Source organism: Salmo trutta, chromosome 12 (genome assembly GCF_901001165.1).
Source record: "Salmo trutta chromosome 12, fSalTru1.1, whole genome shotgun sequence".
Taxonomy (NCBI): Eukaryota; Metazoa; Chordata; class Actinopteri; order Salmoniformes; family Salmonidae; genus Salmo; species Salmo trutta.
In genome coordinates, this window is record NC_042968.1 from 45,353,854 (window position 1) to 45,370,075 (window position 16,222).

Sequence of the window (16,222 nt, forward strand, 5' to 3'; positions counted from 1 at the left end):
CCTTCCTCCTCTGAGGAGCCTCCACTGGTATATGTACATATCTACCTCAATTACCTCGTACCGCTGCACAGTTTTTGTAACTGTTAGGGTCCAGGCTATCCACCTATTTTTGTGACTGTTAGGGCCCAGGCTATCCACCTATTTTTGTGACTGTTAGGGCCCAGGCTATCCACTTGTTTTTGTGACTGTTACAGTAGTTAGCCTGGATTATATCCCAGAACACATATTGCAGGATCTTGGTCAATGGTGAACCCTACAATACTGTGAACCCTACAACAGTAATAATGTTCAGTACATTGGTCAAGAACCTCTTTGTTCAAAGTCACATACCATATGTAGATTTGTATTTTTTTTATTTACCCTTTATTTAACTAGGTTGCTAACACTAATTTTAGCTACGTGGCTAACGTTAGCTAGGCTAGGGGTTAGAGGTATGGATAGGGTTAGGAGTTAGGATAAAGGGTTAAGGTTAATGTTTATTTTAGAGGAAGGGTTAGCTAATACGTTAAATAGTTGCAAAATATCCTAGCTAAAAAGTAGTAAGTAGTTGTAAAGTTGCTAATTAGCTAAAATGCTCAAGTTGTCCATGATAAGGTTCGAGCTTGCAACCTTTGGGTTGCTAGACACTCGTGTTATACGCCCGACCAAGCACCCTACTTTAGTTTTTGCCTTAAGTGGCCTTCTGTCTTACAGTATTTAACCATACCTAACCTATCATACTAATTTGAGTGTCCCGGATTTACATGTACTATGTTACGTCTAGTCTATGAGAAATATACAAGCCTCTCCAATGACCTCACTGGCACAGCTGACACCAATGTAGTGAATTCTACCATTTCTCTTCTTAAAATCTGATTTTAAAATACCACTATTTTGGTATTTGTTCCATTAGTCCACTGTTGATACAGTCCAAAATGGTTTGCATGTCAGCAATCAAGATATAGAATTTTCAAAAAATAGAGTGATGCGTTTTGCTGGCCTACACACATTTCTTCATGAATCTCGTGATTTGACATCCTAACAAACAACTTCTAGGATGGTAGGTTTAAACTGATGTACGAAGCGATCGATAGAGCAGCGGAATTTAATTCAGGATGAGTCGTCAGGCAAACTTTAACCCTAACCTTAACCACACTGTTGCCGAGCATAGCACTGAATGCAAGGGAAGCCAGGGAAGCCAGCGAGCATTTGGCCTCAATTGATAAAAAATGATAAAATAATAACCAATCAGTGTTGAGTGAGCTCAGCTGTAAATGGTCCTGGCGCACCAAAACAAAGTGTCAAGGGAAGCCCGTTTGGATTTGGCTTCAGACCAATCACATCACATCAAGCCAAACGTCATTGACAGAAAACATGACTTGTTGCATCTTGTTGTGTCGTTGTCCTTCGGTGGCTAGCTAGCTAGCTAAAATCGTTCCTTTTCCTAAATTAGCCATGCATGGAGATAGGGATTTGGAATTGTGCTATTACTTACACTACCATTCAAAAGTTTGGGGTCACTTACAAATGTCCTTGTTTTTGAAAGAAAAGCAAAACATTTTGTCCATTAAAATAACATCAAATTGATTAGAAATACAGTGTAGACATTGTTCATGTTGTAAATGACTGTTGTAGCTGGAAATTGTTTTTTGCAAAGAAAAAGCCATATCTCAGACTGGCCAATAAAAAGAAAAGATTAAGATGGGCAAAAGAATACAGACACTGGACAGAGGAACTCTGCCTAGAAGGCCAGCATCCCGGATTCGCCTCTTCACTGTTGACGTTGAGACTGGTGTTTTGCAGGTACTATTTAACGAAGCTGCCAGTTGAGGACTTCTGAGGCGTCTGTTTCTCAAACTAGACACTCTAATGTACTTGTCCTATTACTCAGTTGTGCACTGGGTCCTCCCACTCCTCTTTCTATTGTGGTTAGAGCCAGTTTGCGCTGTTCTGTGAAGGGAGTAGTACACGGCGTTGTACGATATCTTCAGTTTCTTGGCAATTTCTTGCATGGAATAGTCTTCATTTCTCAGAACAAGAATAGACTGACGAGTTTCAGAAGAAAGGTCTTTGTTTTTGGCCATTTTGAGCCTGTAATCAAACCCACAAATGCTGATGCTCCAGATACTCAACTAGTCTAAAGAAGGCCTGTTTTATTGCTTCTTTAATCAGGACAACAGTTTTCAGCTGTTCTAACATAATTGCAAAAGGGTTTTCTAATGATCAATTAGCCTTTTAAAATGATAAACTTTGATAAGCTAACACAACGTGCCATTGGAACACAGGAGTGATGGTTGCTGATAATGGGCCTCTGTACGCTTATGTAGATATTCCATAAAAAATCTGCCGTTTCCAGCTACAATAGTCTTTTACAACATTTACAATGTCTACACTGTATTTCTGATCAATTTAATGTTATTTTAATGGACATAAAATGTGCTTTTCTTTCAAAAACAAGGAGATTTCTAAGTGACTCCAAACTTTTGAATGGTAGTGTAATTCTCCGTACTGGCCAATGATTATAATGGCGATTCTAGTCCAACCATAAATTCATACATTGTGCCCCTGGCCTGAGAGGATGGAAGTTCAACATGTAGATCGATGTAGTAACGTTAGGCTAATGTTAACTAGCTGGCCTGGCGCATCGTTGCCCATGAAAGGAAGTTAGGCTAACGAGCAAGCATTTTAGCCAGGTAGACTAGGACAACAAAAACTAAAAGCGTGATTATGATTTAGAGTTATAGACCGTTTCAGCAACATTAAAGAGGAGGTTGGCATTGGCGGTTCACTACAAAATAGGGTTAGTCAACATGTTTTTTCCACTTGCTCGCGTGCGTGCACGCACGCACGCACGCACACACACACACACACACACACACACACACACACACACACACACACACACACACACACACACACACACACACACACACACACACACACACACACACACACACACACACACACACACCACACACACACACACACACACACACACACACACACACACACACAAATCAGTACCATGGACAGCCACATCATATTTAGCTTACTTTGATTGGACTAAATTGTTTTTGGTATCTTTTAGTTGTCACTATATTAGACTAAGCATAGGTGATTAGATGATGTGGAAATGTTGATGTTGAAATGGTGCTTTCTTGACCATGCAGTAGGTCATGTAAAGGGGTTTGTAACATGTTTTGTGGACTTCACCTGATAGAGGTTGCTCTCCGGTTTTGTGATAAAACAATGTTGTGGTTGAATCTATTCTGCCACTGTGTCTTGTTATTGTCTCGGCCTTTAGGCCTATATATCACAGTGGCAAGGCATATGTAGCCTAGTGATTAGATCGTTGGGCCAGTAACTGAAAGGTTGCTGGATCGAATCCCCGAGCTGTGTTGCTGGTTCGAATCCCCGAGCTGACAACTTAAAAATCTATCGTTCTGCCTCTGAGCAAGGCAGTTAACCAACCCACTGTTCCCCGGGCGTCGAAGATGTGGATGTCGATTATGGCAGCCCCCCCGGACCTCTCTGATTCAGAGGGGTTGGGTTAAATGCGGAAGACATTTCAGTTGAATGCATTCATTTGTACAACTGACTAGGTATCCCCCTTTCCCTATGAACTAACAGGTTATAGAGCAAACAACGCAATTATTGTAACTTGGCTTCCTGGTGATTTTACCCACGCATCGCTACTGGAACCATGTAGGAGGTAGTGCTGAGCGATTAACCAAAACATTTGTTATTTTTCGGTTTATAAACAAGTAATTGACAGACATCAGTTCATTAATTTGAATTTCATTTCATTCTGGGTTTTTTTCTGGGAGCTCAATGTCCAGTTTCTGTAGAGATAAATCAGATCAAGCCTGAACTGTGCGATTTAGTAGGGAGTTGTAGTTTTCAACCGGCCAATATTCTACATAGTTTAGCGCAGAAAACATGGTAATTAACTATAATGACCATAATCCATTGTGTGCACACTTAAACTTGTCTGGTCTGTGCGGAGCATGCGATCGAGAGGGATAGAAAGCAGTTGCTTCACGAGCCTGAAAATACATGATCTAAGTGATTGATAGCAGAGTATGTGTGTGGAGCGGAGCGTGCCCAATTTGACTGGAGCACTGAGCGAGATTCCCAAAGGCTGGAGCGTTGGTCTTCTCGCCCGCTCTAATTTCGCTCCTACAGCGCTCACTTCACGAGCTCAGGGCATGCCTGTCCCAGCATGCATTTTTAGTCTACTTGTGTGCTTCTATAGCCCCTTGCTTTACTGTCATGGAGTTCGCTAAATATTTTCATAAAGAAACTGATAAAACACACAGGTGCAAAATCAAGGTGCCTTACAAAGATGAGAAGGAACCAAGAGAGGGAGTGTGGTGATGTAATGTCCACAACTAAAGTATCATTGTGGAATATGAAAAGACACATCCCTAAAGCATGATTTATTTTTTTCAAATCAAGTCAAATTTTATTTGTCACATGCGCCGTGAAATGCTTACTGACAAGCCCTTAACCAACAATGCAGTTTTAAGAAAATATATTAAAAAAAAACCTAAAGTCAACCAAAAAAAGTTATAAACAAGTAACACAATAAAATAATAATAATAATAATGAGGCTATATACAGGGGGTACCGGTACCGAGTCAATGTGCGGAGGTACAAATGGAGGAAAACTAGCCTCCCTGCGGACCTGGCATCTTTTCACTCCCTCCTCTCCACATTTTCTTCCTCTGTTTCTGCTGCTAAAGCCACTTTCTACCACTCTAAATTCCAAGCATCTGCCTCTAACCCTAGGAAGCTCTTTGCCACCTTCTCCTCCCTCCTGAATCCTCCTCCCCCTCCCCCCTCTCTGCGGATGACTTCGTCAACCATTTTGAAAAGAAGGTTGACGACATCCGATCCTCGTTTGTTAAGTCAAACGACACCGCTGGTCCTGCTCACATTGCCCTACCCTATGCTTTGACCTCTTTCTCCCCTCTCTCTCCAGATGAAATCTTGCGACTTGTGACGGCCGGCCGCCCAACAACCTGCCCGCTTGACCCTATCACCTCCTCTCTTCTCCAGACCATTTCCGGAGACCTTCTCCCTTACCTCACCTCGCTCATCAACTCATCCTTGACTGCTGGCTACGTCCCTTCCGTCTTCAAGAGAGCGAGAGTTGCACCCCTTCTCAAAAAACCTACACTCGATCCCTCCGATGTCAACAACTACAGACCAGTATCCCTTCTTTCTTTTCTCTCCAAAACTCTTGAGCGTGCCGTCCTTGGCCAGCTCTCTTGCTATCGCTCTCAGAATGACCTTGATCCAAATCAGTCAGGTTTCAAGACTGGTCATTCAACTGAGACTGCTCTTCTCTGTGTCACGGAGGCTCTCCGCACTGCTAAAGCTAACTCTCTCTCCTCTGCTCTCATCCTTCTAGACCTATCTGCTGCCTTTGATACTGTGAACCATCAGATCCTCCTCTCCACCCTCTCAGAGTGGGGCATCTCCGGCGCGGCTCACTCTTGGATTGCGTCCTACCTGACAGGTCGCTCCTACCAGGTGGCGTGGCGAGAATCCATCTCCGCACCACGTGCTCTCACCACTGGTGTCCCCCAGGGCTCAGTTCTAGGCCCTCTCCTATTCTCGCTATACACCAAGTCACTTGGCTCTGTCATATCCTCACATGGTCTATCCTATCATTGCTACGCAGACGACACACAATTCATCTTCTCCTTTCCCCATTCTGATAACCAGGTGGCGAATCGCATCTCTGTATGTCTGGCAGACATATCAGTGTGGATGACGGATCACCACCTCAAGCTGAACCTCGGCAAGACGGAGCTGCTCTTCCTCCCGGGGAAGGACTGCCCGTTCCATGATCTCGCCATCACGGTTGACAACTCCATTGTGTCCTCCTCCCAGAGTGCTAAGAGCCTTGGCGTGACCCTGGACAACACCCTGTCGTTCTCCGCTAACATCAAGGTGGTGACCCAATCCTGTAGGTTCATGCTCTACAACATTCGCAGAGTACGACCCTGCCTTACACAGGAAGCAGCACAGGCCCTAATCCAGGCACTTGTCATCTCCCGTCTGGATTACTGCAACTCGCTGTTGGCGGGGCTCCCTGCCTGTGCCATTAAACCCCTACAACTCATCCAGAACGCCACAGTCCGTCTGGTGTTCAACCTTCCCAAGTTCTCTCACATCACCCCGCTCCTCCGCACACTCCACTGGCTTCCAGTTGAAGCTCGCATCTGCTACAAGACCATGGTGCTTGCCTACGGAGCTGTGAGGGGAACGGCACCTCCGTACCTTCAGGCTCTGATCAGTCCCTACACCCAAAGAAGGGCGCTGCGTTCATCCACCTCTGGCCTGCTCGCCTCCCTACCTCTGCGGAAGCACAGTTCCCGCTCAGCCCAGTCAAAATTGTTTGCTGCTCTGGCACCCCAATGGTGGAACAAGCTCCCTCACGACGCCAGGACAGCGGAGTCAATCACCACCTTCCGGAGACACCTGAAACCCCACCTCTTTAAGGAATACCTGGGATAGGATAAAGTAATCCTTCCAACCCCAAAAAAGATATAGATTTACTATTGTAAAGTGGTTGTTCCACTGGATATCACAAGGTGAATGCACCAATTTGTAATGCACCAATTTGTAAGCTAAATGACGTAAATGTAAAATGTAAATGTACAGGTTAGAAGAGGTCATTTGTACATGTACTGTAGTAGGGGTGAAGTGACTATGCATAAATAATAAGCAGCGAGTAGCAGCAGTGTAAAAACAAAGGGGGGTCAATGTAAATAGTCCGGTTGGCCATTTGATTAATTGTTCATCAGTCTTGTGACTGGCTGCTTTTCGAGGATCTGGGGACCCAGGCCAAATCTGTTCAGTCTCCTGAGGGGGAAAAGGCGTTTCTTGGTGTGTTTGGACCATGATAGTTTGTTGGTGATGTGGACACCAAGGAACTTGAAACTCTCGACCCGCTCCACTACAGCCCGTAGATGTGAATGGGGGGCGTGTTCGGAACTCCTTTTCCTGTAGTCCACGATCAGCTCCTTTGTTTTGTTCACATTAAGGGAGAGGTTGTTGTCCTGGCACCACACTGACAGTTCTCTGACCCACTCCCTATAGCCTGTCTCATCGTTGTCGGTGATCAGGCCTACCACTGTTGTGTCGTCAGCAAACTTAATGATGGTGTTGGAGTTGTGTTTGGCCACACAGTCATGGGTGAACAGCGACTACAAGAGCTGACTAAGCACGCACCCTTAAAGGGGCCCCCATGTTGAGGGTCAGCGTGGCAGATGTGTTGTTGCCTACCCTTACCACCTGGGGGCGGCCCGTCAGGAAGTCCAGGATCCAGTTGAAGCGGGAGATGTTTAGTCCCTGGGTCCTTAGCTTAGTGATGAGCTTTGTGGCCACTATGGTGTTTAACGCTGCGCTGTAGTCAATGAATAACATTCTCACATAGGTGTTCCTCACTTGGCAGCTTGCGGCTGGGTTTCCCTTTGTAGTACATAATAGTTTTAAAGCACTGCCACATCCGACGAGCGTCAGAGCCGGTGAAGTAGGATTCAATATTAGTCCTTTATTGACGCTTTGCCTGTTTGATGGTTCATCTGAGGGCATGGCAGTATTTCTTATAAGCGTCCGGATTAGTGACCCGCTCCTTGAAAGCGGCAGCTCTAGTCTTTATCTCAGTGCGGATGTTGCCTGTAATCCATGGCTTCTGGTTTGGATATGTACGTACGGTCACTGTGGGGAAGACGTTGTCGATGCACTTATTGATGAAGCCGGTGACTGAGGTGGTATACTCCTCAATGCCATTGGCTGAATCCCGGAACATATTCCAGTCTGTGGTGTACTTACTATGTGCACATGCTAAAAGAAAGAAATGAACTGGGTAGATAACAAGGTGTGTCATTGTAGCAAAGATCTCTTAAACGTTTCCTTCATTTTTGTTCTATTATCTATACAATAGGCCATAGATTTTGGCCTGGCATATTCCAACTTTCAAGGAGTTTTCTGTTTTGATTGGGTTATTTTGCCTAAAAACCTTTAGGTCTACCTATAGAAAAAAAACTCTGCATTTCTGGCCATACTGGCAAGAGTCAAAGGGTGTTTAGCATCCCCAGTGGCTCTGCAAGCGCAGAGAAGATATTCTCCCCTGCTGGCCTGCTCTCCAGGCACCATCGCATGAGCCTGAATCCACAGACTCTGGCAAACTGCTGTTTCTAGAAATTAATTCAAAAGGCACTGTTGACTGAGCCTAATAAGGCATTTTTCGTTTAATTTGTATTTAATTCTAAGTAAGTCGCAGGCTATATTCGCAATTTATAGACTATAATAATTTAATACAACAAAATGTTGTTTAAATGCTGAGCGCTTAATATCACCGACTCTCTACCTGCCTAGTGTGTCACACTCGCTAATGTTTCACAATGTGTTTCTTTGTATACTATAGCCTTGAAACAATTTAAATAATATAGCCTAAATAATTCATATTCAAATGGTAATGTAGGTCCAGGTAGTCACAACAACAGATGAGTGTTGGTTAAATGGTAGGTCCAGGTAGTCACAACAATAGATGGGTGTTGGTTAAATGGTAGATCCAGGTAGTCACAACAACAGATGAGTGTTGGTTAAATGGTAGGTCCAGGTAGTCACAACAACAGATGAGTGTTGGTTAAATGGTAGGTCCAGGTAGTCACAACAATAGATGAGTGTTGGTTAAATGGTAGGTCCAGGTAGTCACAACAATAGATGAGTGTTGGTTAAATGGTAGGTCCAGGTAGTCACAACAACAGATGAGTGTTGGTTAAATGGTAGGTCCAGGTAGTCACAACAATAGATGAGTGTTGGTTAAATGGTAGGTCCAGGTAGTCACAACAACAGATGAGTGTTGGTTAAATGGTAGGTCCAGGTAGTCACAACAACAGATGAGTGTTGGTTAAATGGTAGGTCCAGGTAGTCACAACAACGGATGAGTGTTGGTTAAATGGTAGGTCCAGGTAGTCACAACAATAGATGGGTGTTGGTTAAATGGTAGGTCCAGGTAGTCACAACAATAGATGGGTGTTGGTTAAATGGTAGGTCCAGGTAGTCACAACAATAGATGGGTGTTGGTTAAATGGTAGGTCCAGGTAGTCACAACAATAGATGGGTGTTGGTTAAACTGTGATTTTAATGAATGGAGCAAATTTGGAGTGGCAGTTTTTTGGGGGGTATTTGAAGCGCCAGAGCGGTGAGCAACCGTTCAACTCCGCTCACATACTCCGATTGATAGTTGGTATTCAGCAGTCATGAAAGTATACCTTATTTACACTGAACAAAAATACAAAACGCAAAATGTAAAGTGTTGGTCCCATGTTTCATGAGCTGAAATAAAAGATCTCAGAAGTTTTCCATACGCACAAAAGCATATCTTTCAAAAAATATATAAAAAATAAATGTATGTCCCTGTTAGTCAGCATTTCTCTTTTGCCAAGATAATCCATCCACCTGACAGGTGTGGCATATCAAGAAGCTGATTAAACAGCATGATCGTTACACAGGTGCACCTTGTGCTGCAGACAATAAAATGCCACTCTATTAGTTTGCCACACAACACAATGCCACAGATGTCTCAAGTTTTGAGGGAGCACGCAATTGGCTTACTGACTGCAGGAATGTGCACCAGAGCTGTTGCCAGATAATTTAATTTTAATTTGTCTACCATAAGCCGCCTCCAACATCGTTTTAGAGAATTTGGCAGTACGTCCAACCGGCCTCACAACCGTAGACCACGTGTACCTATGCCAGCCCAGGACCTCCATATCAGCTTCTTCAACTGCGGGATCATCTGAGACCAGCCACCCAGACAGCTGATGAAACTGTGGGTTTGCACAACTGAAGAATTTCTGCACAAACTGTCAGAAACGGTCTCAGCGAAGCTCATTTGCGTGCTTGTCGTCCTCACAAGGGTCTTGATCTGACTGCAGTTTGGAGTTGTAATCCTACTTCAATGGGCAAATGCTCACCTTCGATGGCCACTGGCACGCTGGAGAATTGTGCTCTTTACGGATGAATCCCAGTATTAACTGTACCGGGCAGATAATGCACGGCCCCATGTCGCAAGGTTCTGTCCACAATTCCTGGAAGCTGAAAATGTCCCAGTTCTTCCATGGCCTGCATACTCACCAGACATGTCACCCATTGAGCATGTTTGGGATGCTCTGGATCAACGTGTACGAAAGCGTGTTCCAATTCCCACCAATATCCAGAAATTTTGCACAGCCATTGAAGAGGTGTGGGACAACATTCCACAGGCCACAATCAACAGCCTGATCAACTCTATGTGAAGGAGATGTGTCCGGCTGCATGAGGCAAATGGTGGTCACACCAGATACTGACTGGTTTTCCGATCCACGCTCCTATCTTTTTTTTAAGGTATCTGTGACCAACAGATTTATATCTGTATTCCCAGTCATGTGAAATCCATAGATTAAGGCCTAATGCATTTATTTAAATTGACTGATTTCCTTATATGAACTGTAACTCAGTAAAATCTTTGAAAATGTTGCATGATGCGTTTATATGTTTGTTCAGTGTACTTTGAAGAACTAATACAATTGTTATTTTGTTAGACAGAATAGGCAGCAGCTCTACAGAGATGAGATGTCTTGGAATGAAATAATAAAGCCATCAAATAAAACAAATATTTCATGAAGGTAAAGTAATGTGAATAAATGATGGTTAATAAGTGATAAACAGTAATGGACAGTCACCACAATCATGGGACTTGGATTCATTGTTTTATTCTGTGTTACAGCATTCAACCAACATAATGATCGAAACCGAACCATAATTATCTTTTAAATAATCGAACCGAAACTGAACCGACATCAAAAAGCACTAATCGCTCAGCACTAGTAGTAGGTTCGTGCTCTCTCACATTCATGTCATCAGGTCAAGTAGGTTAATGTGTACCTGACAACAGAACCTGTCATCGCTAGAACGCCACATTACTTTTCTCAATTAAAACCCTTGTATAAGGCAAGCAAACCAGTGTCCCTCGTTCACTATCAAGGATGGTCAAGGTCATTTAAATGAATTCCGCATTGTAACTATACACAGAGACAGTCAAGCATGGTATTGTTACTTATGTTAACAGCTGCCATATCATTACAGGACACATAAACTGCCAGTAGGTTATGGTATGCTTTCATGGAGTTAATTGGTAGAGATGGGAAGAGCGTGTGGGAGAGAGAGAGAGATAACGAAAGAGAGAGGGGAGAGAGGGGGAGAGCGAGCGACAGAGGGCGAGAGAGAGAGTGTGTGTGTGCTGTTGGTCTATGCTGTTTTGAGGGGTCAACACTCACCAACTCAACACTCACAGCTGCAAATTATTGTTGTTCAATGCTGCCCAGAGGGCACGGCCTCCCCTTTTGTGCGATCAAGCGCGAAACAAGCACGCACAAGTAAGTCAACTGACGATAAGTAGTGGTCTAACCGTCCAGCAACAGGTAGGGGACATTTCTTCCGTAATTTAACATGGGTCGGATACTTGCTCTACCAATGTAAGCTATTATAATAGGATTTCGGGAAAGCGGCGGTCAGCGAGACATATCCGACAAGGCAGCGGCTTTAGTACGTTTTTTGTTGTTGTTTTTTTCGCTCACCGCATGCAGGCTCTGTTTTGTCCCACTTCATTTATCCACCAAATCCGCATTAGACGGAGACTAAAGCGTGTGTCCGTCCCATTGATTAGAAAACAAACCAGGCTACAAACAGCATGTCATCTCCAGACAAGACAACCCAGAGGAATGAAGTCCTGAATAACATACGGAGGTCCTCGATGGTGGCGGGACATGGGAGAAAACAGACGGAGTTTGAGATGTCACAAGCCGCGTCAGCCTCACAACCTGGGGCGCTTATTTCTAACAACAGGTTTCTGTGTGACCCCGAGGGCATCACCATTCACACAACTGTCACTCGACCGTCGGTGTCTCACCTACCCGGGCTCAATCTGAACCCCCGGATGTCCGTATACAGCACAACTCGTCCAGTTATCGTCAGCCGTGCTTACATTCAAGGACGCGCTTATAACTTTCTGGAAAGACCATCTGGGTGGAAATGCTTCGTGTATCACTTCTCGGTGTGAGTGTTTATGATGAATAACGTTGATATAACAAGAACACATTACTTGCATTTGTCAACCATGCCAAGTGCTTTGTGGGCGTTTTGCCAAGTGCCAAATGGTTCAAAGCAGTTCAAGGGCATGACACTAGGCTATCCTTTGGATTATTTCTAGTTGTCCTAATACAATACTATACACGTGATTAACGGTGCAATTATGTTACTGAATTACACTGTAGGCTATAAAATTGAGGCTATATGTAGATTTATACAGCTGAACAAACTCACTTCAGTTTTTAATGAACATCACTGACGTCAGACTGCTATTATGTAGTATTGACCGTTTTGTCTGAGCATGGAGTTTCTGTCAATCTCCATGGGCTGGTTTCCTGGACACACATTAAGCCTATGACTGGTCTAAAAATACTGTATATTTCAATGGAGATTCTCAGTTGAGCAGACTTTTTAGTCTAGGACTAGGCTGTGTCTGAGAAACCAGCCCTATATCATCATGTTGTCCAGGGGAAACCAGCCCTATATCATCATGTTGTCCAGGGAAAACCAGCCCTGTATCATCATGTTGTCCAGGGGAAACCAGCCCTATGTCATCATGTTGTCCAGGGGAAACCAGCCCTATATCATCATGTTGTCCAGGGGAAACCAGCCCTATATCATCATGTTGTCCAGGGGAAACCAGCCCTATATCATCATGTTGTCCAGGGGAAACCAGCCCTATATCATCATGTTGTCCAGGGGAAACCAGCCCTATGTCATCATGATGTCAAGGGGAAACCAGCTCTGTATCATGGCATGTTGACCAGGGACGTGGGCATACTGTAAGTGTTTCGGGGGCCTGATCTCTGGCTGAGGAATGTTCAGTCTGAAGAACCAACCCCCAGTGCTCAGTATCTCCTCTCACTGGAGTTGATAGCAGGCAGCTAAACTTGGCCGGCTGGCTGCTTTGAGAGCAGTAGCCTGATACTACCGCTCTATGACCTGCTGGTGTGGGATGGGGATGCCTGATGCAGGCTGGCTGCTTTGGGTGAGCCTGATGCATCAGGGCAGAGATAGCCCTGATGCATCAGGGCAGAGATAGTCCTGATAGAACTGGATGCCAATGGACCACCACTACAGATGCCCCCTTGTTTCCGCAAATGTTGCCTACTAAACAACTACTTAATAGATGAATTTGTATTTAGGCAGTATTTTCCTCACCTGTTAAAAGGCCTATCACAGCACTGTCTTAATTGTGACATATCAGATGTTAAGAGTCTGGACAGTTGGGTTCTAACTTTCTAAGTAACTTTACAAAGCCAAAACCATCTTAACAAGGTAACGTCTAGCGTTCCAATGGGGGTGCAAGGTATAACCTTTCCTTTTTTTTTACACTAAACTCACACGTGTCTTTTCTTACTACCACAGACTTTGCTGATAGCTGCTTTAACGAGGGAAGTATTTACTATAGCTAGGTGACCATCCAATTGGCGACAGTTTTTCATGCGAATATTCTAAAATCCTAATTTTCCCACCAGATATGTGTTTACATCAAATTTACTTGTGGCAAATAAAAAGGCTGTGCGTGATGACGTAGTGCACATAAAAATACATTTTCGCGGTTAAATTCCATTTACGGAATAAAAAATTACAAATTACATTGATTTCCATCGCATTTTCAAATGTGATTAGTTTTCTCACAAAAATGTTGCGTTATGTAGAGAGTGTGCCCACTCTAGTATTGGCACGGTGTGCTCTAGCCAACAGCGCACAGATACGCATAGCCGACATTACATGATGAGATTATTATGGACAAAAGTGAAAGATCATTTTTATTTGTCAAATGGCAGCTAAGCATCTATGATCATGTCACCAGAATAAGACCTTTGACTTTTTTTTGAGGGGGGGGGGGGAATCAAACTCATCACTTTGCACTTTCACCAACCTGTGAAGTTTATCAGAATTGATTTCATCTGTAGCCTAATACACTGCATGCTTTCAAGACGAGTCGTAGTAGGAGGACCACACAACATGTCATCGTGTGACTCAAAGTTTACTTTGATATGATGGTTATTAGATCAATATTTGCACATAAAAGCGTTTCCAATTAAATTTCTCGCATAATAATTCATTTTACCGACACAAAAAGATCCCACCTTGTCTACATTTACATTTACGTCATTTAGCAGACGCTCTTATCCAGAGCGACTTACAAATTGGTGCATTCACCTTATGATATCCAGTGGAACAACCACTTTACAATAGTGCATCTAAATCTTTTAAGGGGGGGGGATAGAAGGATTACTTATCCTATCCCAGGTATTCCTTAAAGAGGTGGGGTTTCAGGTGTCTCCGGAAGGTGGTGATGGACTCCGCTGTCCTGGCGTCGTGAGGGAGCTTGTTCCACCATAGGGGTGCCAGAGCAGTGAACAGTTTGGACTGGGCTGAGCGGGAACTGTGCTTCCTCAGAGGTAGGGGGGCCAGCAGGCCAGAGGTGGATGAACGCAGTGCCCTTGTTTGGGTGTAGGGCCTGATCAGAGCCTGAAGGTATGGAGGTGCCGTTCTCCTCACAGCTCCGTAGGCAAGCACCATGGTCTTGTAGCAGATGCGAGCTTCAACTGGAAGCCAGTGGAGAGAGCGGAGGAGCGGGGTGACGCGAGATAATTTTTTTGTTGTTGTCGACTTTTGGAAAGTATACATTGTTTTCTGTTTCCATGTCAAGCCTGTCATGACATTTGAGGTTTTTTTTATCCAAAATGTACTTTACTTACGCAGTTTCTAACTGATATGTGGTTGTCTCACCTAGCTACCTTGAGATGAGTTCACCAACTTTAAGTCACTCTGGATACTAGCATCTGCTAAATAACTCAAATGTAATGTTAATGTTCTTTCATTGTTGTGTAACTGTAAGAGTGGGAGGCAGGAATGAACATTGGTTTATAACTGAGCCAGAGTGAGCGCTCCAGACAGAGTGCTATCAGGACTGTGTGTGTCTGTGTGTGTGTCTGTGTGTGTGTCTGTGTTATACCATGACCTCTGTAGTGTTGGCATGTTGCCTCAAGCTATGTGCTTGTGCTACTTACTGTATGCTGTTTACAATGCTTCCATGAATAATGCCATGGCAACATTTAGTTGGATACATACATTTACCTTCAGATCCTTAGACTCCACTAAACATTGTTGAGTCATGACGTTCACAATGATTGAGCTATATAACAGGGAGACTGAGACCCGACACAGTGACACTGCCACATGAAACTATCACATTGTCCCTTCGCTCCACAAGCCAGCCGTCTATGACGTCACAAGTCAACCTGCCTTAGATGTGTTCTATCATAGAGAGTGGCGGATAGTAAAACCTTATGATGTGATTACCTGTACACAGTGCTGCTGTCTACCCCTCTCTGCTCTGTCCTGCTACCCCCTGCAGACGCAGTAGACTGGAAGAGATCCTGCCCATCAATAATACATGGAGCTTGGAGATGAGATGCTTACAGTATTGTGTAGAGCTCAATAGGGCCCACACAGCCCACTATATATATGTGCGTGTGTGTGTGTGTGTGTGTGTGTCTTCACAGTCCCAACTGTTCCATAAGGTTCTATCTGTTTTTTAAATGATTCTACTTGCATCAATTACTTGATGTGGAATAGAGTTCCATGTAGCCATGGCTCTATGTAGTACTGTGTGCCTCCCATAGTCTGTTCTGGACAGTTGATCCCTCTTCTTCTCTGTTCTACTGGCTGCTGCACAGTGGATCCCTCTTCTTCTCTGTTCTACTGGCTGCTTCACAGTGGATCCGTCTTCTCTGTTCTACTGGCTGCTTCACAGTGGATCCCTCTTCTTCTCTGTTCTACTGGCTGCTTCACAGCGGATCCCTCTTCTTCTCTGTTCTACTGGCTGCTTCACAGCGGATCCCTCTTCTTCTCTGTTCTACTGGCTGCTTCACAGTGGATCCCTCTTCTTCTCCGTTCTACTGGCTGCTTCACAGCGGATCCCTCTTCTTCTCTGTTCTACTGGCTGCTGCACAGTGGATCCCTCTTCTTCTCTGTTCTACTGGCTGCTTCACAGTGGATCCCTCTTCTTCTCTGTTCTACTGGCTGCTTCACAGCGGATCCCTCTTCTTCTCTGTTCTACTGGCTGCTTCACAGCGGA

The 16,222-nt window shown here is 44.3% G+C and overlaps 1 protein-coding gene across 11 annotated transcripts in view; it reads left to right on the forward strand.

The window, feature by feature from the left end:
* Positions 1–11,277: 11,277 nt before the first annotated feature.
* Positions 11,278–16,222, forward strand: part of LOC115203634 (potassium voltage-gated channel subfamily KQT member 1) — a 33,026-nt gene continuing 28,081 nt past the window's right edge. For 7 of the 11 annotated variants that reach the window (XR_003880216.1, XR_003880215.1, XM_029768516.1 and 4 more), the window contains exon 1: positions 11,425–12,096. Coding sequence is in view for 8 of the 11 variants with exons in the window: in XM_029768516.1 (XP_029624376.1) it covers positions 11,732–12,096 (365 nt within the window). In the remaining 3 variants the exon portion in view is untranslated. Of the gene's footprint in view, positions 12,097–16,222 lie in introns of all 11 variants that reach the window. The other 4 variants (XM_029768509.1, XM_029768512.1, XM_029768511.1 and 1 more) reach the window with 4 other exon arrangements.